This window comes from Nyctereutes procyonoides, unplaced genomic scaffold, assembly GCF_905146905.1.
Source record: "Nyctereutes procyonoides isolate TBG_1078 unplaced genomic scaffold, NYPRO_anot_genome, whole genome shotgun sequence".
Lineage (NCBI taxonomy): Eukaryota > Metazoa > Chordata > Mammalia > Carnivora > Canidae > Nyctereutes > Nyctereutes procyonoides.
In genome coordinates this window covers 28,389,586-28,414,024 of record NW_026575049.1, presented here as the reverse complement: position 1 = coordinate 28,414,024, position 24,439 = coordinate 28,389,586, and the positions used below count along the sequence as shown (strand labels likewise).

The window sequence follows — 24,439 nt, the reverse complement described above, 5'->3', positions numbered from 1 at the left end:
TAAATTCTTTGATTGCCAATTAAATACAAGTTTTAACTTCATAGCTTAACAATTAAGGGTCATACACAAGTCAATACATACACCTAGCATTTCAGTCTAAACTGTTTCATATACATAGAGCTGCAATCAATTACAAGGTATGGCCTAACAAACGCTAGGGGAGATTTTTTAAAAGTAGTTTTTACAGTATTAAACTTATCTTGCACACTGAAGTCATCATACATACAGGGCAAAGTCAGAGCTTTTATATTTGAGTTTATTCTTCATTTAGCTTTTAAAACACTACTAGAGTTGAATATTAAAACAAAAACAATTGCAAGTAGTGAGCTATGATTATAGTCCTTCACTCATCCACTACTGCATATAAAATGCCAGCAGCAGTGTTATTCACCGGCCCCATTAAGAGGTCTGACACTGAACACCACCCCTAGGATGATGTTCATCATCCTCATATGCTTCCCCATTGTAATGGCGCTGTCTCTCCTGATTGGGATCAAAGTCCACAAGTTCTACCTGGTCCATTTCATCAGTCTCTTCTACTTCCTTCCTCTCAGGTAGTTTTTCCAGCAAAGAAAGTTTATCAGGAGAGAGAAAGACGTTCTCAGGGAAGTTTACCTTAAATTCGATGATTAGGCGACCCTTCTCATATGGTCTACGATAAATTGGCATGCTTTCATTTAGCACACACTTGATATCCCCATGCTTGACAATCTGAGCTGGATGAGAGGTGATGACGATGGTTCGGTCGTCAAGAGTAGATATTGGCTTTTGAAAGCCACACAGGGCTTCAACCAGCTGTATATCCATACACATGAAAAGATCTTCTCCTCGTCGAGTAAAAACAGCATGGTCCTTCTGATCTAAAACAATGATAATGTCTCCTGGTTCCAGTCCTGGTTCTTGGTCTCCCTCACCATGGAATGTTATCTTCTGGCCATCTTTCATGCCTTTGTCAATATGCACTTCTAGAATCTTCTCTTGAACTATCTTCCTTCCGTTGCAGCTTTTACATCTCTCTTTAGGACTGATCCGTTCCCCATGGCCCTGGCACTCCATGCACACAGACTGAATTTGCTGAACCATTCCAGGTCCTATCTGATGAATTCTTATTTGCATTCCTGTACCTCGGCAACTGGGACAACATTCGACTGCTCCTTTCTTACCACCTTGGCCTTCACATTTATCGCAAATCACATTCTTTTGCAGAGCTAGTTTTCTTGTTGCGCCATTATATAAATCTAAGGTTACTGAGAGCTGATGTACAACATTTTTACCTCTTCGTTCTCTCTGCATCCTGCCTCCTCCTCCAAAAAACATATCAAAGATGTCCATGGGGGAGCCAAAACCACCACCAGCTCCACCTTCTTTAATTGCCTGTTCTCCTCCTTTGTCATATAATTCCCTTTTCTTTGCATCTGAGAGCACTTCATAAGCTTGAGAAATCTGTTTAAACTTCTCTCCTTCATTTGGATTCTTATCAGGGTGGTACTTCAAGGCCAGTTTTCTGTAAGCCTTTTTCAATTCCTCCTGGGTAGCATTGGGTTTGACCCCCAAAACATAATAGTAAGTGGTTTCTTTTTTTTTTTAAAGATTTTATTTTTTCATGAGAGACACAGAGAGAGACAGAAACACAGGCAGAGAGAGAAGCAGGCTCCATGCAGGGAGCCTGACGTGGGACTCGATCCCGGGATCCCAGGATCGCGCCCTGGGCTGAAGGCAGACGCTCAACCACTGAGCCACCCAGGTGTCCCAGTAAGTGGTTTCTTTCACCATTTTCTACAGCCAGTGAGAGGGCGGAAGCCGGTGTGGGGGAGCGGGAAGGAGCGCGTTGCTGGGCGCAGCTCAGGCAACCGCCGCTCCTCCGCGTCTCACTGAGCGTTCTGGAAAGTTCTGCCCTGTTATTTTTTTTAAAAGAACTTTTACTTATTTGGCATGTCGCGTGCCTCCTGTACTTCCGGCATTTGGGGCGAGAGGACAACAAATACAAGAATTATGTTTCTGCCCTCGAAAGGCTTCCCAGCCAGGGAGTGAAACTGGCCAATGCTATCATATTTCCAGAAAGAAGGGAGTACCTTGAAGTGGCAACAGACTCATTCTACAAGTGAGAAAACAAGCTCAGAGAGGTTGAGTGATTTCCCTGAGGACACAGGGCTTGAGAGAGGGGCCTAACTGGAGTTAGAAATCTCAGGGTTGAAGCCCCTCCCACTGGTTTTATCTCTGGTGGCTTTCCAGATTTCAGGATCAAGGGGAGAATGGGGTGTCACTCAGGGTTTGGAAACACTAGTGACAAGCTCAGGGAAGAAGGCCAAGTGTCATCTCCCAATTCTGTGAGGAGACACTCTGAGCTATGGCATTTAAACAAGGGGTTTGGCTAGGCTTTTTCCCCCACCCTGGCCTCTTCCCAGCCAGGAACCCTTGCTGATCCCTGCTGAGATGTTTCCTCCTGGGAAGGTCCTGGATGGGTCTGGACAGGTTCAGAGAATTGCCCAGAGGCAGGAGAAAGGAGCCTTGCCTTTCTAGGATTCCCAAAGTTGTAGTTTAACTTTGAGGAGTTGACTGGGCTCCACCCTGCCTCTTGCAAGGCTGAACTCCCAGAATGATTAACCACTTACCGCAGGATCCCCACCTCTGCCAGCACCCACGCCACCCACCCCGTGTGTTCCAGGCAGAAACTTGCCACACTGGACAACAAGGATGATGAAATTTTTGTTCACTTGGCAAATATTTGCTGAGCACCCCCCTGTGTCAGGGAGAGTTGGACAATTCCCAGCCTTGTCTAACCAGCTGCACCGGAACATGCTCATTCCTTGGATGGTTGCCTCGAGGGATCACGGCCCCCGCCCCACCCACAGTGGACGATCCTGGTGCTTGGAATCAGTTCTGCATGAGGCCCCAAAGGGTCTGCCTTCTAGATCTTTTGGGGCGGGGCCACCATCGTCTAATCTGAGAAATGGGAGCAAATTGTAGGTGTGCCGTCAGGTAAGGTCAAGTTCAAAACAATATAAGGTGTCAACTCCTACTGGAATAACCCAACTATATACGCACAATGGAGCTTTATTCCGAATTTATGGGGGAATGAGTCATTCAGGAAGAGATGGAATTTTTTAGGTTACTGAAGCTTTACAATTTTAAGCACCAGAAGTTTCAACCTATTTACCTGGTGGGGGTGGAACATGGTATACTTGAATACCAAGAGGCTTTGTTTTACCATTGCACAGTGATCCCTTCTGGGGCCATTTGCTCTTGACCTAAATGGCTCCAGCTGCTGTGCCTTTCAGGTCCTTGCAAGTCTGAATTTTTCTTGCTGCCCATCCTTCCTGGTTCCTGTCACATTCCCCAGAGTCTCTGCCTGCTTCTAGGTGGGCCCACACTCTCTGGATAATGGATAAACCCTTTCAGTGGCTTCTCCCACTTTGTTGAACCAGTCACTCTCAAATCTGGCAGCTGGCTGGACCCAGGTCCCATCTGAATTCAGATCCCCTGTGTCCATTGCTGGCTGGGCCTTTCACCCTGCTCCTCGGCCCATGTTCCCTGTCTCAGTATGCACGGCCACCACCAAGGGGTCACCTGTGCCCTGACCTGGCAGTGAGTCTCCAGAGTCTACCTCCCTCACTCATGGCCAGTCAGCACTCAGGCCTGGGGAGCTCCACCCCAATTCCCACTGCCTTGGACCTCTTACCACCCCGACTCTCAAGATACAAAGATGCCCCCTGTCTCATCCACTAATTCCAGCACCTGCTTTCAAGACAGGCCTTGTACCAGGATCTGAGGCATGGAAGCTAAATATAGACCCTGGGAGGGGAATTGGCCTAATTGGCAGGGGGCGGGGGGGGGGGGGGGAACAAGACAGACATACCATGACAAGTGTAGTGAGGAGGACCTGAGAGACAGAACACAGAACAGGAGAGGGTGGAATTGCTGGTTCTGCGTCTGAGAAGCACCTCTGCATGGGGCCGACAGCCCCCTTATGATTTCCCTGGACCCCACCTCCAGGCTTCATGTAGAGAAGTGATAGTGGGGGTGCCTAAGGGGCTCAGTCGGTGAAGCGTCTGCCTTTAGCTTGGGTTGTGATTTCAGGGTCCTGAAATCGAGTTCCACATCAGGCTCCCTGCTCCTCGGGGAGCCTGCTTCTCCTTCTCCCTCTGCCTGCCTGCCACCCCCCTGCTCCTGCTCCTGCAAGCTCTCTCTCTGTCAAATACATAAAATCTAAAAAAAAAAAGAAAAAAAAAAAAGGAAAGAAAGAAAGAAAAAAGCAAAGAAGTGGGCAGCCCTGGTGGCTCAGCGGTTTAGCGCCACCTTCAGCCCAGGGCCTGATCCTGGGGACCTGGGATCGAGTCCCATGTCAGGCTCACTGCATGGAGCCTGCTTCTCTCTCTGCCTGTGTCTCTGCCTCTCTCTCTCTCTCTCTCAGTAATAAATAAAAATATATTTTTTAAAAAAGAAGTAATAGTGATCGGGGTTCAAAGCACAGCCTCTGGAGGCAGCCAGACCTCCTGCTTCTTGGCTGTGAGTGTGGCAGGTGCTTCAGGTACCTCTTCTGTGACGTGGGGCTAATCCAGTACCCACCTCATAGGATCAGATTCATACAAAGCACTGGGAACAAAAGCCAGCATCATAGGTACTTCGTACACACCTTATTACTCTTACTAACATTCTGTCCTCCCTTCATTCCTGCCTCCCCGTGACAGCCTGAACCCCCGCGAGGATGCCTGCCTTATTCACAGTCCTCTTTCTGGCCCCAGCGCAGTGACTGGCACAGACAGGTCTTTTTTTTTTTTTTTAAGATTTTATTTATTTATTCATGAGAGACACACAGAGAGAGGCAGAGACATAGTCAGAGAGAAAAGCAGGCTTTCTGCGGGGAGCTCCATGTGGGACTGGATCCCAGGATCCCAGGATCATGACCTGAGCCGAAGGCAGACGCTCAACCACTGAGCCACCCAGGTGCTCCCATGGACAGGTCTTAATGAATGCTTGACATTTATACATATAACTCTGTGAAGGTTGAGGGAGACCCTAATAAGCCACTCAATTTCTCCAGCACTTTCCTTGCCAGGGAGGATGCTTAGTGTTTTGTATTCATTTCATCTGACAACCCTGAGGAAGAATGTTCTTCTGCCCCATCTAACAGGTAAGGAAGGTTGGGGCCTAGAGAGGTCGCAGGAAGGTTCGGGCTAGGATTGCCATACTGGATGGGATGAGTATAGGCCCTAATTAGCTGGAGGCATGTGCCCAGCTGCAGAGCATGGGGCCCAGAACCGTTGGGGGGGGGGGCGGTGGGAATTCCCAGGTCCCCTGGGGTCAGAGATGCTTCCCTGGGTGCAGCAGGGTATTATTACCCCCAGTAAGCCTGGCTGCATGCACTCTTCCTTCTCACCTTCTTCCCCTGCCAGCCTCTGCTCCCTCCCACAGCCTATCCCCATTTCTGAGCCAGGAAAGGCTTGAAAATCAGTTACAAGCCCATTGAGAGAGCAAGTCAAGTAAGAGGAACCGGGCCTGAGTGGGAGCCCACGGGCTGCTTTGGTGAGCGAAAGGCATCAGCTTTGGTGCTTGCATAACCCAGGAGCTAGGGATGAAGAGGGAGAGCCAAGGATGGGAATGTTTTTGATGCTGCCTGGTTGACTTTAAAATAAAGCAAGCAGGGGTGCCTGGGGGGCTCAGCAGGTTAAGCATCTGCCTTCAGCTCTGGTCATGATCTCCAGGGTGAAGGGATTGAGCCCCACAACAGGGTCCTTGCTCAGTGGGGAGCCTGCTTCTCCCTCTCCCTCTGACACTCTCCCTGCCTGTGCTCTCTCACTTGCACACTCTCACTCTCTCTCTCTCTCAAATAAATAAAATCTTTAAATAAAGAAAGCAGGTAGATAACGAATTTTGTTTCATTGGGTTTACTTCTGTCTCTAGGATTCCAGAAAGCACTGCTTTCTCTCCTCCCCCGCCCCCCTGGGATTGGGGTGCAAAATGGCAGGTAAATGCTCCCTCCCACCTGTGGAGAGTGGGTTTGGGTAGGAATTCAGTACCAGAACCATGCTGGCTCTTCTGATAGGCCAGGGCTACAATGCACTGCCTGTGGCTACACAGGATTCTGGGAGAGGTGAGGTGCGTGCTGTGATGGGCAGAACCGGCCAGAGACTGCCTTGGGCCAGGCAAGAGCTCCCAGCCATCAAGAGCTGCTCTGGGAGCAGAGCTGGAGACGTCCCCTGGGGAGGTATGGGGCCTCTGGCTCACCTACCTTCACACTACTGACTGGCTCCTTCATCCCCTGGCCCCCCCAGCAGCAATTTCTGGCTGCCTGGTTGCCCTTCATGGGCCTGGTACCTGTGTCCAGCTTCTGCCATCTTGACTTGGCCCTTGGCCTGACTCACTGTAATGTCTGCTCTGGCAGCTCGCATCTGACAATAAAATGCCATGAAGAAATGTAGAACAAGGGACACCTGGGTGGCTCAGTGGTTTAGCGCCTGCCTTCGGCCCAAGGTGTGATCCTGGAGTCCTGGGATCCTGGAGTCCTGGGATTGAGTCCCACATCGGGATCCTTGCAGGGAGCCTGCTTCTCCCTCTGCCTGTGTCTCTGCCTCTCTGTGTGTGTGTCTCTCATGAATATATAAATAAAATCTTTAAAAAAAATGTAGAACAAATGATGGAATCAGGAAAAAAATCACAATTTGGCAATCATCATAGTAACAGTGATAGCAAGAATCATCCATGAATATTAAAATTAATGATGAGATAAGTGTTTGCTGGAAAGCAGGATTTTTTAAAAAGACTTTATTTCAGAGAGGGAGAGAGAAAGAGGGAGTGCAAGCATGAGCAAGGGGAGAGGCAGAGGGAGAAGCAAACTCCTTGCTGAGCAGGGCTCAACGCCAGGATCCTGAGATCATGACCTGAGCCCAAGGCAGACAGGTGCTTCACTGAATGAGCCACCCAGGCGCCCCTGGAAAGTGGGATATTAATGTAGTCTCAATTATCTCCCCACAAGACAGCGATGAATTCAAAGCGCAAGACACGAACTATACTGATCAGACTTGATTGAGACCACCTTAACAAGTGACCAGGTGCCCTTTCCAGCGATGGGACAAACTGACACGTGTCCCTCCTTATCGGAGGCATGAGGACACAGCACCGCTTCTGGGTGTTCCTGCCCCAAATGCACACAATGGGCGTGATCATGAGGAAATATCAGACAAAACAAAACAGGGCATTCTACAAAATAAACAGCCTCAAAATAGGAGGCTCCTCAAAAATAGGAGACAAAAAAAAAAAAAAGAAAAAAAGAAAAAGAAAGACCAAAGAACTAAACTTTGCACATCAGAAGAGTAAAGAGATATGACAATGAAATGTGATGCTTTCCTGATTAGATCCTACAGGACTTTTTCCTTTTTTTTTTTAAGATTTTATTTATTTATTCATAAGAGACAGAAAGCGAGAAGCAGAGACATAGGCAGAAGGAGAAGCAGGCTCCCTGAGGGGAGCCCGATGTGGGACTCGAATCTAGGACCCTGTGATCACGACCTGAGCCGAAGGCAGGTGCCCAACCACTGAGCCACCCAGGTGCCCGACTTTTTCCCTCTTTTACTGTAAATTTATGACATTAGCAAATGGAGATTTGAAGAAATAAGTAGATTAGTTAGTGGCATCCTACTGATGCTCATTTCCTGACTTTGGTAATTGCACCGTGGTTATATGAAATAATGCATGGATCACTTCAAGAGTGAAAGATCATTAGCTCTGTGATTTACTCTCAGAGAACAGAAGAGCAAATGTAGTAAAATGTGAGCATTCGGTGAATCTGAGTGAAGCCTTCACCAGAAATTTTGGTATTATTTTTGTAACTTTTCTGAAAGTCTGGAATTGCTTCAAAATAAAATGCTATTTTTTAAAATGCAGGCTTTTCAGATTCAGTTTCAGCCAGAGCTGCCAACTGCACCCACGTTCTAAAACAAGGTGCTAGACCATCTAAAGTAGTTCTTTCAACCCAGGTGGTTAAGAACTAGCTTTAGAAACCTCAGGAGAGGGCCCCTCCTGCCTACAGTGGAGACGGAGCCAGCAGGAGCAGTTGGAAGGCAGAGGGGGGCTCTCTCTACAGGGAGCTGTTGGGGTGCTCTACTTCTCCCAGCCCATGGGGGGAGGTGCATGGGATTCCTCCCCTCCTGGAAGGCTGAGTGAGCCGGGCTTGGCCTGTGTGTCCTGGATTCCAGGGGTGCTCAGCCACTGGGTGCGTCCCAGGCCTGGGAAAGCTTGCAGGTGGGATGCGGACCTGGCTGGCCACTCCACGGTAAACCCTGTCTGTGTCCAAAGCCAGGACCTGGGTGAGGAATGGTGACTTGGGGTTGTTCAGAGGGGCTTTGGGCATGAGGGTTGTGGGCTGGGGCAGAAGGGGAGTGAGCTGTGGGACCCCATGGAGATGGTCCTAGAGTACCCACAGCCAATCAGAGGAGGCCCTGCCCAGGAAGAAGAGGAGTGTGAGGCATTCCTGGCGATGGGGGCTCCCAAAAATCTCAAAACAACCCTCCAGGAAAAAACCTAGACAGCTTGAATCGTTGCTTTGGCCAAAGCAAAAACACACCAGAGGACATGGGCGGCAGGCAGGGAAAATCTTCCCTTTCTTTTCCCATCCTCATTCCACCCCAGCCATGGAGGAGCCAAGGAGAGGAGGGTGGAGGAGCAGAAGAATCTGGGGGCACACAGAACACCCCCATGGGCCCCCCCCCCATTGTGAAATGGCAATTACCATCGCCTCTCCCTGTTGGGTTGGGATTAAGAGATAATCCGTGAAAGTGCTTGGCGAAAGTGCTTGGCGCGGAGCTGGGCCCCTGGAAGTGCGTATATAGACGCCCCTGGGGCAGCAAGTCCAAAGGTCCAAGGGGCCCCGGGGGATGGGCCCTATTCCCATTCTGTGCAATTACCGATTCTTCGAGCTGCGGAAGGACAGCAGCAGGAGCCAGAGGGGCGTCTGCAGGGCAGTGAGGTCCCTGCAGCAGGCCGATAAGACTGGGCCCGACCGTTAGGCCCTCAGTTCCCTGGAGCTGAGCTGGAAAGAGAACCAGTCGGAGCAGAGGGACCGCGTAGGCGGGGTGGGAGCGGGCGCTGGGTAGGGGAGGGTGGGGGGCCCTCCACGGCCCCGTTGGGCTGGCGCGCCCCCTGCCGGCGAGGCCGAACCGCCCGCGCCTCCCACGGGCTCAGGACCCCTGGCTGAAGAGGGCGGCGCCGGGGCTGAGCACCCTGGGGCTGAGCACCCTGGGCCCGGGGAACCGTGGCCGCCCGCCGCTGGGGCCCGTTCGTGCAAAACCCGAGCCGAGCGCGCTTTCCTCCAGACATTCGACGGCCCTTCCGCGGTGCGAACGGCGCCCCCGGGAGCCCGCAGAATTTAGGGCCCGCTCCTCCAGGAGAAGGGGTGCGCCTCCTTCACTTCTGAAACTCCAAACCCGGCGCTGGCGGCAGGCTTGGTGAATGCTGACAGTCAGAGGAAGTCCTAGGTAAAAGCACAGAGGCATACTTGTTCTAAAATATCCAAGTCCCGGGCCAGTTATGCAGACCCTCAGAGCCCCATCTGTAAAATGGGCACAATTATACTAACGTAGGCTAGAAGGATACCTCTAGCACCGGTAGGGCACATAGCTATGTGGTCAGTTGTAATAACTAACATCCACTGCATGTAATAGCACTAAGAAGTGTGAATAATGTTATGATGTAAACATTGCAAATGGTGTAAAGTGGGGATTGAAGAGGGTATGGAACTGGCCAGATGTCGCACAGCTGGGGAAACACAGAGTCCACGCCCTGGACCACTGGCCCCTGAAATCCTGTCTGAATATTTCTGGATGCTCAGGACACTCTCTCTGACTGAATATGCCTGTTTCTCGCCTCAGGAGACCCAAAAAGGTCTCAGAACTAACAACCCCCACTCTGAGACAGGGGCCAGGGCAGTGATCTCATGGGGCTGGATGTAAACACAGCAGCGTCAAGGCTAATCAGAATATTCTAACATCTAAACGTGGGAAGAGGAAGACTGAACACAAGATCCCAGCAGGGCTGAGTGACATCTTCATCACGGAACCGACAGCAGATGTGAAATAAGCCACTCAGATGTGGGGGATGCTGCTAACACGAGGTTCTAAACAGGCTGTGGCGATGAGCTCAGGTGAAGTCTTTGGGATATAGTTTATGTTCCTTCGGCTCCATCAGGAGGCAGAGGGACTCTTGGGTCATTGTGGGTCCTGGGAGTTGAGTGTGAAGAAATGGTATCTGTTGTGCCCTGGAGGCTGGTTCCCTGGGGGTGGCCTTCCTCTCTGCCTGTCCCTCCAACCCCGGCATGGAGGGCTTGGCGAGGTTGGTTCATCCCTGGGCAATGGGAATGGACCTTAAGGTTCATTAAGGCGCTTTGGCTCAGGCACAGATCTCAGGTCCAACCAACAGTATACAGGGAGGCAGGACTGGCTCCAGCAAAGCCAGTGCTCACTGAAGTTTTGCTCAGCAGGGTGCTGAGTGCTCATCACACGCCTTCCTGTGTTAGCTCATGGAATCCTCTCGACTGCATGAGCTCTGTACTATCACTATTCTCACTGAGGTGCAGGGAGGTTAGGTGACTTTGCCAAAGTCACCAGGCTAGCAAGCCATCCTTGTCTGGGATCCTGTACCCCTGCATCACCCTCCTCCAGTCTCATTTGCTTTCAAAAGCCCAATTCAAAAAAAAAAAAAAAAGACCCCAAAAAACAAAAGCCCAATTCAGGGCAGCCCGGGTGGCTCGGTGGTTTAGCACCGCCTTCAGCACAGGACCTGATCCTGGAGACATGGGATCGAGTCCCATGTCGGGCTTCCTGCATGGAGACTGCTTCTCCCTCTGCCTGTGTCTCTGCCTTTCTCTCTCTGTGTGTCTCTCATAAATAAATAAATAAATAAATAAATAAATAAATAAATAAATAAATAAATAAATAAAAAATAAATAAATAATAAATAGAATCTTAAAAAAAAAAAAGCCAAATTCAGAGCCGTATTAAGCATCTGAAAGCGGCTCTTTCCAGGAGACAGCAGGGGGCAGTGTAAGGAGCAAGGGTTTGAAGTTTGGCTCTCCTCCTGGGTAACCATTATCCTGAGAAACTGTTTCAGGGACATTCGGTTTTGCCTTCTAAGCGGGGAAGACATGCAAAAAACTATGAAGAGTGCCAGTCTGTAATCAGAAATAGGGCCGTCTGGGATTTCATGTTTTGTCAAAGCCACTTAAACCCACCTCCCCCACCCAAGGTCCCCCTAGAGCAGGGACCACCATTGATGTCTTCATCTCTGTGTTGAAAGGTCTGGCACATAATCCGTGCTCAACAAACAGTGAGGCCCTGAATGGTGGTTGGTGGGAGGGAAGGGTATCAGCCTTGTGACCGCGGTTCCTCATCTGTACGGCAGGGTTAAGGACACCTGCACAGAGGAGCTACAGGACTCCGTGGGAGGCCGGAGAGCAGGTGATTATTGGCTTGGGCTTCAGAGTCCACGAGAGCAGGCTTGGAGGCTGCCTCTGAACTTGGTAGCCATTTCCAGCATGATCTGTGAAGGCCCATGGTCTTGGAGTGGCAGTCTTATCTTCTGTAAGATGGAGGTGGGAACAGCTCGTGTCCCGCTAAGTGACCTCATGCAAGTGACACTGTGCCTCCAGTCCTGGGTCACATGTGTGGGAGCAGGTGGGGTCAGGCCGGTCCCAGGTTTCTACAACTCCAGGGCACTGACCTTCACCTTTCTCAACTTACCCCTCATGTGAACTTGTTTCAAACTGGCCCACGCCTGGTCTCTGGAGTATGGCTCTTGTTCCTCTTCCAGACGTGGCACTGTCCTCTCCCCTGACTTGATCCACCCTCCCTTCTCGACACCTCCCCAGAGAGCCCTTCTAGGCTCCTAGCCCTGGGACATTTCATGTCCTCTTTTTTGGGGAGGGAGGTCTCCTCCCCTTCCTAGGCTCAGGACAACCCCACCTGTCCTCTCGAGTCCAAGCAGTTCTCCTGAGTATCACACCTAGAGGGACAACTGTCACTTGCCCCCACAGGCACTGCAAACACTCACTGGCCCCAGACTGACCTCCTGATCCCCCTACTCACTCCCCAGACCTGCTTCTGCTTTATAGAACCTCCTTCTTCTTCTGCCTTTTCCCTCCTTCCCACAGCCCCTTGAACCTGAGTCTTTTACTTCCACTTCCTGAATATCCACCGAATCCACCCACTTCTGTCTTGGCCTGTTGACACTGCTTTGGTTTGAGCTTCCGCCAGTCCTGACCCAGATGGCCTCCTAACCATTCTCTCAGTGCTTTGAACTGTCTTCCCTGCAGCCCCTGAAATGATCCAAGTTGCAAGTCAGACCACATTGCTCTCTGCCTACAACCTTTCAGTGGACAAAGACGTATTTCCTGCTCTAGCTTTCTTTTAGCTAACAAGGATTGAGGGCTCATGCTACATTCCAGGAGTGCTACTGATCACGGCCAGTCCATATCCCACTTCATTCATCCACCCATCTGCCCATCCACCCACCCATCCATCCATCCCTCTGTCCACCCAGTATACTGAAAGCCAGGGACTATGCCAGATGTTTAACAGACGCTCTATACTGTAATCCTCACAATGCTTTCGGGAGCAAATATTATTTCTTATTTTGCAAAAGAAAAAAAAAAGCAACCGAGGTTCAGAGAGGAAGTTGCTTAAGAACATATTGGTGAGTTCTCAGGAGCAACATGCTAGCAGCTGTGGCCTATTCCCTGCCAGGGGGCAGGGCTTTGTGGAGAAGGCAGAGCTTTGGGTGGTAACTGAATTTTCAGCACACGGCCAGGCTGCCTGGTGGGGAACCTGGGGTGAGGGGGCACTGGGATTCCTGAGGGGAGCCTCCGACCCCTGCCCCGTAATCCAGGACCAGGACTGAAACATCAAGGGAAGAGTTAAGGAGGAGAGCTTCCCCTTCAGCCCCTGTCCCTCCCTGGTCCCCTCCCCTCCTCCCCCGCCCTGCAGTCCCCATGAGGTCAGTGCAAACTCTGTTACCTGTCTTAGAAGGGGGTCCACAGAACCCATCCCTTCTCACCCTCCCAAACTGCAGATGGGAAAACTGAGACCTTGCCCAATACCTCAGCCTCCAAAAGTTAAGATGAAAACCCAGTCCTCTGACTGATCCAGTGCCCTGTCCACCGTTCCTCCCTAGAAATCTTTCCCAAGGAGCATTGACAGCCCACGGTAGGAGAGCAGGAAAGCGGTCTTGGTGCTGGCAGGTCACCTGGAAGCCACCTGGGTTCTTGCTGTGTGAGTCAGGGAGGCCACTTCACGCCTGTGTCCTCATCTGTACAGTGGGTATAGTAATACCAAAGCCGCAGGGCTGCTGAGAGCTTCAGGGACTAATAGAGACGCGCAAAGCATCTGGAATATGGTGGGTGGTCAGTCAGCGTTAGGTCCAGCTGTGCTGTCCTCAAAGAACTCACGTTGGCCAGGAACCCAGTCCCCGCACCCACCGCGCCCCGCCAAGGGCAGTATGAAAGCATCTTGGGAACCCGATGCAGGTAGACGCCAGGGAATCCCGGGAGCAGCGGTTTCTTGCCGTCCCAGCCGTCCGATAACGCAGACCGGACGGGAGGAAACAGCAAGGAGAGGAGCACACAGGGGGCGGCCGAGGTGCCGGTGCGGGCAGCACACTCGCCGCCGGCCTCCCGCTGGCCTCGAACGTGACCTTCCCCCAACACCGTGACTCGGCCAAGGGCTTGGGCTAGAGGCGGGTGGGCGGGCGCCCGCCAGGCGCGGAATGGGCGGGGCCGCGAAGGCGCCGCCGCGGCCCGGGGACCCCCAGCCCCGCCCGCCCCGCCCCGCCCCGCCGCTCCCCGCCGCTCCCCTCCCCGGGCGCGGACTACAGCTCCCGGCGTGCCCGGCGCGCGGCACCTGCCCGCCCCCAGCCGCCGCGCCCGCGGGGTGCAGACGCCGGGGCGAGCGGGGAGGATGGAGGCCGGGGAGGCAGCGCCGCCGGCGGGGACGGGCGGCCGCGCGGCGGGCGGCTGGGGCAAGTGGGTGCGGCTCAACGTGGGGGGCACGGTGTTCCTGACCACCCGGCAGACGCTGTGCCGGGAGCAGAAATCCTTCCTCAGCCGCCTGTGCCAGGGGGAAGAGCTGCAGTCGGATCGGGTGAGGCCCGCGCGGGGGGCGGCGTCGGGGGCGGGGGTCCTCTCCGCACGACCCGGGGCGGCCTGGCCGCCGAGCCTGCGCGCGCCCTTCCCCGAGAGCCGGAGGCAGGAAGACCTGGCCCGAGGCGGGGAGGAGGAAGGGGATGGGAGACCGAGGGATGTGCCCATTGCCGTGGCAACGGGACGACGCCAGGCCGCGGCCATTTGGAGCATTCTGAGCACTGCCCTGGGCTCCCACCCCAGGAGGCCGAGGGGTCGGGACTCTCCCCCTCCTTCCCTAACGGGCCTGCCGCCCTGGGGACGGGAGCTGCTGAGGCTGCTTCTCCCCGCTCCCCGCCCTTTGGGGTGTGGGTGGCCTAGGAGTGCAGGGAGCTCGGTGAAGTCCTGGGATGCCTCCCGAGCCGGGCTTCATCAGGGAGGAGCCCTGGCCCGTCAGGCACCGTGTCTGGGCTCCCATTCCGGCTCCGGCTCCGACTCCAGGCAAACTGCCTGCGTGCCCTTGGGGGGGGACCCCTCCCTGCTCCCTGCTCTGGGCTCAGCCTCCTGCCTGTAACCCAAGGAGGCTACTGTGGAAGTGACCTCGAGGGCCCCTGTCCCTCATTCCCCAGCCCTCTGATGCTGTGACCTTGGGCAAGTCCCTTCACCCCTTGACGTCTCCGTTTCCCCCCTGTAGACTTGTCCGGATGCCCGCCCTGCCTCCCTGCAGGCCGAGCCTGTCCAATGAGATAGCAGCTGCTTTGGAAACTTGTAAACATCTGACATCCCCAGAATGACTGGGGATCGGATGGAGATAGTGTAGGGCTGGCTTCAGAGCAACAGCCTCTCAGAGGGACGGTCCCCAAACCCTACTCTGGGTCAGCTGCCCCTCCGAACTCACTGGATGCTCACAATGGCCGCCGGTTATGGGGGAGTGGAGTGAGGATCAGAGAAGCCAAGTCACTGGCCCAAGGTCACACAGTGAGGAAAAGGCAGAGGCAGGATTTGAACCCAGGTGTTTCTGACCCCAAGGCCTTTCTGCTCCATCATGCCACTTTGTTCCAGGGAAGAGAAGACTCTGCGTTCACCCCCTCCCTCCCATCCATACTGGGCCTGAAGGGAGGAGCGGGGAAGCCTCACTCTCCTCTCACTGCCTGTGTCCCTCATCTCCATAGGATGAGACTGGGGCCTACCTCATTGACCGTGACCCCACCTACTTTGGGCCCATCCTGAACTTTCTCCGGCATGGCAAGCTGGTGCTGGACAAGGACATGGCTGAGGAGGGTGAGTTGGTCTAGGGGACTAGCTGGGACCTGCATCCTCTAAAGTCTGCCAGGGCCTTCCGTGGAGGTCCAGAGCCAGGGAGCCGGGGGAGACATTTAACTTCTTCCCTGTTTCCTGCTGCCTTATCCCTGACAAGACTGAATCCCAAAGCCTCTGCCTGGGCTGAGCCTCGGGGCTCTGCCAAGCTGACCAGCCTGAGCTTTTGCTGGGTGCCAACAGAGAGCAGAGGGAGTGAGCCAGTGAGGCCTGCAGCCCCTGCTGTTGGCAGGGATGCCCTTTCCTCACCTCCTGGGAAGCCAGGTGTGAACGGGCTGGAGGTGGGTACGGGAGGGGGTCTGGCTCTTTTTCTGTGGGTGATCCTGTATCTCAGATGCCTGGTGAGGGCTGGCAGCAGGTGGGTGGAGCAGGTGACTCTTCCCCAAATCCAGTGGCCTCTGTAGCACAGCTGGTTGTGGGTGGAGGGGGGCGGAGGGGGAGCCTACCCCCCAGCAGGGGTTTGGTTCCTCCGGGGCCCAGGTGGCTGAGGCCCTATAGATGCTCACTTCTGGCTCCAGCGGATGGTGGGGAAGCCATGCCTGGAGAATATCCTCTTGGCAAAGCCTCAGCAGGGGCAGGGACTACATACAGTCAGTGCCAAGTCAACTCTTCCTTGGGGCACAGGGTGTGGCTCTGGGTCAGCTGATCCAGCCAGGCCAGCTTGGACATGTCACTTCTCCTTTCTGAGCCTCCTCTCGTGTGTATGAATTAGGGGCGGTGAGCTGCTGGGGAGAGCATGTTTTGGGAGAACGGGTGTCATGAGCCCCAGTGCTTGTAGTACAACCCATCCTTCCTCCCACGGTCTCCCTTCCTGACCCGCGGGTGGTGGGACGTGGTGATCTAGAGGCCCTAGTGCTTTACACTCAGAGCCCACTGTAGGCACCAGCCCCTCAGGGAGTTCAGGTGCCTGGGCCTGGGAGCAGGGCCTGCAGGGAGGGGAGGTGAACGCTCCAGCTGCGTCACAGCTGATACCTATTTGCAGATTCTGGGATTCTCCTAGTTCTCCACTCCCAGGGCCTCGGACAGGGCCGGGGCCCCCACTGAAGGGGCCGGAGGATCTGGGAAGAGACTTATGATCTGTGGGACACCAGAAAGTCACTTAATGCCCCTGTGCCTCCATGCCCACATCTGTGAAATGGGGTGACACTAGCACCCGCCTTCCTGGGCCTCTGTGAGGGTAAAAGAAACTAATACAAGTATGTCACTTGGCACAGCACCTGGCACCAAGTCCTGGGCTGCCATATTAGCTGTCTGTCTGTCACCTGCAGGGCTCACAGGGCACGCTCAGGCAGTGACACTCGGTGACCACCTACCCTGTGTCAGGTACTGTGCGGACGCCAGGCACAGTAGGGCAGATCAGACATAGGCCCTGTCCTCAGGGAGCCCAGAGGCCAGTCACGGAAAGGACCAGAGGGGTCCCTGCCCTGTGCAAATTTAAGGGAATTCAAAGACAGTGCCCATTCCCTTTCGCTGGAGAGGTGACTCAGTCTCTGAGACTCTCCAGTCCCTTGGCCATGTAGGGGCCATAACACCTGCTTCCCTGTGTCCCTAGCGCTCATGATGAGCATAGGAGGGCTCCAAAGTCAGAGGAGTTTGCATTTGGATCCCAGCTCTGCTGCTTGCTGGCTACGTAGCCTTGGACAGCTGCTTCTCTTTCCTGCCCTCAGTTTCCCTGATTGTTCAGTGGGGGCATGAAGGTGCCTACTTCTAGTGCTAAGAATTAACCACAGGAGAGAATGTAAAATGCTTAGCACAGTACTGGCACTTAGCATGTGCTTCAAGAACGGGAGCACATAATAGGAGGTCACCCAAGGTCCTTCTGGTGTGGCGTTCTAGGCTGCAGCCCCAGCAAGCCTGCTGCCTCTTGCTAGCCCTAAAGCGGCCCCCAGATGGGGGCACTGGCAGGGGTCCCTAGGTCACCACGCTCAGCACAGCAGGGATGGAGGACTGGTTGGGTGGCAGCCTCTCACCCCTTCCAGAGAGAGTGTGGGATCCAAGGAAGGACACGTGCCCTCTTGCTTGAGGCCTGAACTCAAAGATGCTCAGAGATCACCCACTATGACTAGAGCGGGTGTGGGCATGGAGGCAGAGGGGACGGGAGAGGAGGGCATGGGGGCGGCCGAGTGACCTGGGGCTGCTCTGTCTGTGCCAGGGGTCCTGGAGGAAGCAGAATTCTACAACATCGGGCCACTCATCCGCATCATCAAAGATCGGATGGAGGAGAAGGACTATCCGGTCACACAGGTCAGCAGCCACAGAGCAACTGTGGGGGGAGAAGAGGCTGGGGCTGGGGGAGGTAGGGGGAGCTTCCGGGAGGTGGGGAGGCCAAGCTAGCCTGTAAGGGGAGGGTGTTGTCCAGCTCCCAGGCTGCCCAGCAAACTCCCCAGACTGGGACAAGGACGTGGGCTTCTGTCCCTCACTGGGCTCTGTTTGCCGTGTGACCTTGGGCCCATCACACTGCTCTCTGTACTTCAGTTTCCCCTTATGGAATACAGAGGTGCTGAGATCTGCACTCTTGCCTTACAAGCAAAATGGGGTCAGGGTGCAGCTCCAGGGGGCCCTGTGGGGGCAATGCAGGATGAGTAAACGGTCCATTCTGTGTGATCGGCAGACCCCAGGTGGGCATGGCACAGGTGCTGGAGTTCACATTCCTGAGCTTGGACCCTGGGTCCTGTCTACAGGATGAGCTGGAGGGGTTCTCTGCCCCCTGGGGAGATGTGGCTGGGGGCAGGTAGGCAGGTGGTGAGGCAGTATCTCCCAGCCCCAGGAGATTGAAGTGGGGAGGCTCCAGGTCCTCCTTCCTGCCCCCCGTGTGTCACCTGGTTCCAGCTCTGCCGCACTTAAGCTGGGTGACCTTGGGCAAGTAAGACCTCCTCTGAGCCTCTGTGAAAATCCATAACTTGTAGGGTTTGTGGAAGGATGAAGTGGTCATGCCTGTTGAGGGCCTGGCAGGCAGCAGAAACTCAGAACCTGGCTGTCACCTTCCCCCGCTGCCCTGCCTTGCCCCCTCTCCTTCCAGGGGGATGTGGTGGGTGGGGAGAGAAGATGACAGGTACATCCATCGTCCCCCTCCTGGGGGGCCTGTCCCTCCCACGGGTGTCCTCCACGTGGCCTCTCTGCCTGCAGGTCCCCCCCAAGCACGTGTACCGTGTGCTGCAGTGCCAGGAGGAGGAGCTGACACAGATGGTCTCCACCATGTCCGACGGCTGGCGCTTTGAGCAGGTGTGCTGGGGCCCCAGGGCCACACCTGAAACCTCCAAGCTTCCGAGCAAAGCAGGTCCTTCCCTTCTGCAGCCCCAGGCTTGGGTTCCCCGCCACAGCCCCCAGCCATCAAACTGAACAAAATTTCGGCAAGGCCACCTCTGGCAACTGACCGACCAGAACGAGAGGATGGAAACCCCGCTTGCCACAGGGCAGCTCTAGGCAACCTCTTCGGTGGGGTTCTCATGGCCATGGGGAGGGTCTACACAGCAGTACGAGCGAGTGTCTGGCTCCCAAACGACAGCTCAGGCAAGTTGATGAGAGCCATATAAGCGAGTCGACTTCCCCTTGGGTCAGCACCTCTAGCGACAAGTCCACAGGTGCAGCTTCCAGGGTCCCTGCAAGGGACAGGCCGAGTCACAGCCTTGCGACAGCAGGGAAGCCCAAGCAGTGACTTCCCCTGAGGATTCACGGTGGCCGATTGTCACCCAGTCCACGTGCAGTTTACCCATCAGGAGATACTTTATCACAGTGGCGTTGCCCTAGCCACACAGCTCACGGCCCACCTCGGGTTTCCAGATGCACAGAGCCAGCAAGTTAACCCAAGGTCGCACGTGTCCTTAGAGAAGAGGGGTTTGGCGAGCCCTTTATCTGTACCCACCATAGCTCCTTGTGTGTGGGGTTTGAAGAAGGGAGAAGGCTGGGGCTCCCCAGGATGGCCGACCAGTATGGAGGAACAAGCCGCAGCTGGGAGCCAGAGGCCCAGATCCACCATTTATGTGCCATGTGACCTTGAGCAAGTCACATCTCTCTGGGCCTCAGTTTCCTAATCTGTGATATGGGCCAATAGTGCTCCCTTCGCAGGACTCTCATGAAGATGGGAAAGGCCACTGATAAAGTCCCTAGCCTAGGGTAGGAGTCAGGCATTGGAGCCAGCCGGTGTCATGCAAGACTGTCAGCATGTAAGTCTACAAGACTCCAGAGAGGACTCGGATTCTAATCCCTGTTCCACTCTTTCTGGCTGTGGGACGTCCTGCAGGTCACCACCTCTTCAAACCCTGTCTGCCAGAGTGGCTGATGTTTCTCACTGCCAGTCGGGTGAGGGTTCCTGGGGGTGGAATGTCATGCACAGGGCCTTGTGATTGTGGTTATTACAGGGACCCCAGAACAAAAGTGGAGCTGCTCTTGGGAGTCTAAGGGAGTCTCTGGCAATTGCATGGGCTCCCCATGAGCTGATAGCTCAGGGACCACTGCTCATTTGCCCTCTGGCCTAAGGAGTAGACAACCTGTTCTACCTCTGCTTCCAACCTGTCTACCTCTGCTTCCAACCTGTTCTACCTCTGCGGGGTGGCATCATGCCTAACCCCACCTTCCCTACCACTTGGTTCTGGGGCTGCTTCAGCCACATCTGGGATGGAGGGGGATGACCTGCCCATCCTAGGGCCTCCATCTGCTTGTAGAAATTGGCCTCTAGATCTGGGGCTGGGGTGAAGGGTGGGGAGCAGCAAAGATAAGGCAGTCTTCCTCCAAGGAACAGGCCTAGCCAAGCCTGTTGGAAGCAGACCTGCCACCCAGATGGGGGGGTTGGTGAAAAGACTCTGACTTATTGTGGAAACTCGAAGCTGGGTGAGAACGGGAACTGCAAGATCAGGGCAGAAGTTGGTATCCTGACCCGTGCTGCTGTCTCCCCGCTGGCTGCTTTGAACCCAGCCTGTCCTCTTTCTCCCCTTGCTCCTCCCCCCAGCTGGTGAACATAGGCTCCTCCTACAACTACGGCAGTGAGGACCAGGCTGAGTTCCTGTGTGTGGTGTCCAAGGAGCTATACAGCTCCCCACATGGGCTGAGCTCTGAGTCCAGCCGCAAAACCAAGGTGAGCCCCCAACCTCAGCTTCCCGCCCTCCCTCCCCTCCCTCCTCTCCCCGCCCTCCACCTAGCCATCCCTGCTTCTTTCTCCCTCCTGCTGTACACACATAACCACCTGGTCACAGCCAATGCCATCCATCCCATGCCACCCATGGTCCCATCTGCTCACGCCGGTTACCCAGGCCTAGGCAGGGGGAGACATGAAATGGGATCGTCCTCAGGGCCCAGCAGGAGGAGACCTAGATGCTGTTTGAAAGGTGGCCACAGGGTGCACTGAACTAAGGGTTTGGCATGGTATACCATGCTCTTCGTGACCTTGGACAATCCCTGGCCCTCTCGGCCCCTCTGTTGTGTTTTCTGAGAAGCAAAGGTAGACCATGTCCTCTCTGTGGTGCCATCAAGCTTAGAACTTCTGGGATCCAGATGGCCCATTTATTTCCCAGAAGCGGGTCAATGTCGCCCCCCTAGCTGGCCTGGGCCAGAGCAGGGAAGCCAACTCTGTTAGTCCTGCCCCTTTCCCAGACCCCTTCCTCAGGTGCTCTGCAGGAGGGCCCCGTCAGGAACTCCATGGGGCCCAGCCTTATGTTTCTGCCCTGGCCTTTGAGGCAGCAACATCCAGCCGTGGGCAGGGGACTGAGCAGAGGTCCTGCCACCCTGAACCCAGAGACCGTCAGAAGCCTTGAGGGCCATTGATGGGGCAGATGGGGCAGGGCGGGAAGCCAGGCCGGGAAGGGGAGAGACGATTTCTCCTGGGGGCCTGTCCCAGTGTGCTGGAGACTTATGAACCCTAGCTTCCTGTCTGTCTCTCTGCCTCCCTGTCCTGTGACTTCCCCTTCCCGTCTCGCCCTGTCAGGGCCAGTGCTGGCACTGCCTTGCAAGAGTGCAGAGTGAGCCCACTGCTCCTGCCTCTCTAGGCCAAAGCCTCAGAGCCTGGGCTGTTGGAGCCTGCTGAGGGCATCCCAGATGGGGGTGGTGTCCACCTTGGGGCCTTCCCCGGCCCCATTTCTATTCTGGGTCCTCCTAAAGTGAGGCCTTCCCAGATGCCCCTCCAGGATACCCCAGCCACACCCCCGGCCTTGCTCCACGGAACAGTAGCCAGATGGATGCCAGAGTCCCCGGCAGGGCCCCTTCTCCACCCCTGCTCTAGTCCCTTCCCAGGCTCCCAGGGGCCTGGCCCAGGTGCCCCAGCCTTTCCCTCCTCAAGGCCCCCGTCCGTCTTGCCCGCCCCGAGGTGGGGCCCCTGGGGACAGCCGCGCCAGCAGGCCCTGGCCCCCGGTTAGCTCTGCACTCTTTCTTCCCTGGGTCCGCCGGCTGGTCCACAGAGCGCGGAGGAGCAGCTGGAGGAGGAGCAGCAGCAGGAGGAGGAGGTGGTGGAGGTGGAACAGGTGCAGGTGGAGGCAGATACACAGGAGAAAGGTGCAGCCACCCCCCGAGGAGAATGATTGCTCATAAAAGCCGGAGCCTCCCACCCACTGCCCGCTGGAGCCAGCTGCAGATCCCGGGGGCCGGGGCCTGCGGGGGGACGGGCCGCAGGGCTAGCTCCGCCGCGCCGGCCGCCTCACCTGCATAACCATCCCTTCTCTCACTTTCTCTTCGCAGCCCTGTCATCTCAGGAGCCCGCTAACCTTTTCTCCCTCCCACCACCACCGCCTCCTCCTCCTCCGCTTCCCGCCGGAGGCCCCGCCTCATCTCCACCCACCTCTTCTTCCTCCTGGATCTCATCTGCACCCTGCCTCTTCCCTCTCTGCCCCTGCCCGGGTTTCCTCTCTGCCTGCTCGCACCTCCCTCCCGGGGCCGCCCCCCCGGGCCCGGCCCCCCGCGCCCCCCGCGCCCCCCGCGCCCTCGCCCCGGGCGCCCCGGCCCCGCCTCCCCGAGCGTCCCGCCCGCCGCCGCCCGCGCCCCCTCGGGCTCCCCCCGCGCCCCGGCCTGGGGAGGGGGGCCCCGGCCGCCTCTGCCCCGGGCCCGCCGGGCGCCCCCCCGCCGCCGCTGCCGCCGCCGCCGCCGCCGCCGGGCCCCGCTGAGGCCGGGCCTCGCCGCCCGCAGCCTGCCCGCTCTCCGCGCCCTCACCTGTCCTCCTTGCAGGTTCCCGTCCGCACCCCTCCGAGCTGAGGCCGCGCTGGCCGTGAGGGCTCCTCCTCGGCCCCTCGCCCGCCCCCAGAGCCGCCACCCCCGGTTTGTAGCTTGGCGGAGCTGGCGGGAGGGCGGAGGCCAGGAGGGGGCGCGCTCCTCCTCCCGGACCGGAGCCCGCCGCTCGGCTGACTCCCCCCTCGCCCGTTTTGGCCTTGGCTGCGAGGCTCCGAGAGGGGAGTCAGGGGGCCCGGCCTCGGTCCCAGCCGCCCGCCTGCACCGGAGCGCCAGAGCCGGGCTGGGGAGGCGGGAGGGGAACCCGGCGGCCCCGCCCCCGCCCCGGGGTGCCCTGTCTGGGTGGAGGGCTGGGGGCGGGAGGGGGGACGACTGCGGCCCTTGGATTCCCTGGGCCTTTAGGGGGTCAGCCAGAGCCGGCTGAGGATCGGGGTGTCACGGGAGAAGTCCTGACCGGATGCCCCCGAGCCCGCGGCTCAGTCTAACCTGCCCGCTGTGTGACCTTGGGCAAGTCACTGTCCCCCTCTGGGCCACAGTTGCCTCTGAAATGGGGACAGACAGCTGCTGTCTGTGACCTTTGCCTGAGACAGCAGGGACCTGGCCTTGACCCCCCCCCCCCTGGCCAGAGTCTTGGCGACTCCGGCCTCCGGGGCAGCCATCACCCAGCCCAGGATGGGGCATGGGGCTCCCGGATGGGCGAGCTGGGTCCCCTTCCTGCTCCCCCCCTCGGCTCTGAATCCACCTTCTCTGGGCCTCAGCCCCCCACCCTCTTCTCAGAAGGGAGCCTGTGACTCACCTACCTCTTTCTCTCTCCCTCTCTTCCCTGCCCCTCCCTCCATTTCTATCTCCTCTCTGCCCTCCCCTGGCCTTGCCTCACCCCTCCTCACTGGCCCCGCCCTCTCTTCCCCCTCCCGATGTTCTGACCACCCCACCCCCACCCCCCTGCCCCTTCCCCCTCTTTTTTTCTAGCTGTTACAAGCCAGAGGCACCCGGATGTGAGGCCCCAGATCACCTCCAGGGACTTGGGGTTCCGATCTGAAATCCTTTATTTTTGTACCGCGGGGTGGGCCCCGGGCTCCAGGCGGAGGAAGCACTCTCCCCCCTGCCACTTCTGTCTGCACCTGCGGGGCTCTGATTGCCCCCCGCCTCGGGGGGCCGGGCGGGGGCCCGCTGGGACCTCTCAAGGCCCGAGGTGGGCCCCGGGACCCCTGGGCAGAGCTGCCTGTGCGTGGCCTAAGTGTGGCGCTGTCCAGCTGTGTTTCCCACGCCCCCGCGGGCCCTCCCCCGGGTCCCCCAGCTGCATGAATGGTACCCTCCCCCCCACCCGGTCACGTCTCCTCCCTGAGCCTTAGTCTCCCCGTCTGTCAAACGGGGTCACTCTCCCCACCACCACCTACCTCACAGGGTTGTTGTGAGGTTAACAAGGAGGAGCAAGGTCCCAGAATGCCCTCGGGGAGTGTACCGAGCACCAGACTGGAGGGTGGCCCTCCCCCAGAGGGGGCAGGGCCTGCTCAGCCCCAGAAGGAGATCCAGGTATTGGTGGGATGAAGGGTGCGGGGGTTGGCCCCGTGGGAAGAAGGGGGAGGGTGGCTCAGCCTCCACCTGGGCTACTCCCACCCCTGTCTGCACTGCTGGGTGCAGGGGGCCCCCCCGGCCAGGAGAGGGCAGGCAGGGGCAGGTGGGTGCAGTGCGGCCATTCAGGAACTAGTGATGAGGGCCAGGGGGCCACTCCTCCCTTTGCCCCAGGAGAGCCTAGGGGTAGCAGGGGCTGAGCAAGGGGCCCCTCCTGCACTTATGATCCCCCCCCACACACACACCCTGGGCTGTGTCCAACCCCGCCATGTAATAAAACTTGAAGAAACAGCCCCTGGGCTG

At 56.6% G+C, this 24,439-nt stretch overlaps 2 protein-coding genes across 6 annotated transcripts; one reads left to right on the top strand and one right to left on the bottom strand.

Annotated features, from left to right (window-relative positions):
- Nucleotides 1-399: 399 nt before the first annotated feature.
- Nucleotides 400-6,026, bottom strand: LOC129512155 (dnaJ homolog subfamily A member 1-like). The gene is made up of 3 exons (XM_055329427.1): nt 5,984-6,026; nt 1,275-1,574; nt 400-716 (listed from the first exon to the last, which is right to left on the bottom strand). The coding sequence occupies exons 1-3, from the start codon at nt 6,024-6,026 to the stop codon at nt 400-402; spliced, it is 660 nt and encodes a 219-aa protein (XP_055185402.1).
- Nucleotides 6,027-13,852: 7,826 nt separating this feature from the next.
- Nucleotides 13,853-24,427, top strand: KCTD17 (potassium channel tetramerization domain containing 17). Of its 5 annotated transcripts, none has more exons than XR_008664910.1 (7): nt 13,853-14,123; nt 15,274-15,382; nt 17,571-17,662; nt 18,545-18,640; nt 20,364-20,489; nt 22,082-22,654; nt 23,534-23,671. XR_008664910.1 is itself a non-coding variant. In XM_055328913.1 (7 exons), the coding sequence occupies exons 1-7, from the start codon at nt 13,941-13,943 to the stop codon at nt 23,914-23,916; spliced, it is 1,083 nt and encodes a 360-aa protein (XP_055184888.1). In that variant the 5' UTR covers nt 13,853-13,940; the 3' UTR covers nt 23,917-24,427. The 5 variants fall into 5 exon arrangements, 4 of the variants coding, with proteins under 4 accessions (XP_055184888.1, XP_055184890.1, XP_055184887.1 ...); XM_055328913.1 differs by lacking the exon at nt 22,082-22,654 and adding an exon at nt 21,805-21,898 and having other exon boundaries at nt 23,534-24,427; XM_055328915.1 differs by lacking the exon at nt 22,082-22,654 and having other exon boundaries at nt 23,534-23,703.
- Nucleotides 24,428-24,439: the final 12 nt, after the last annotated feature.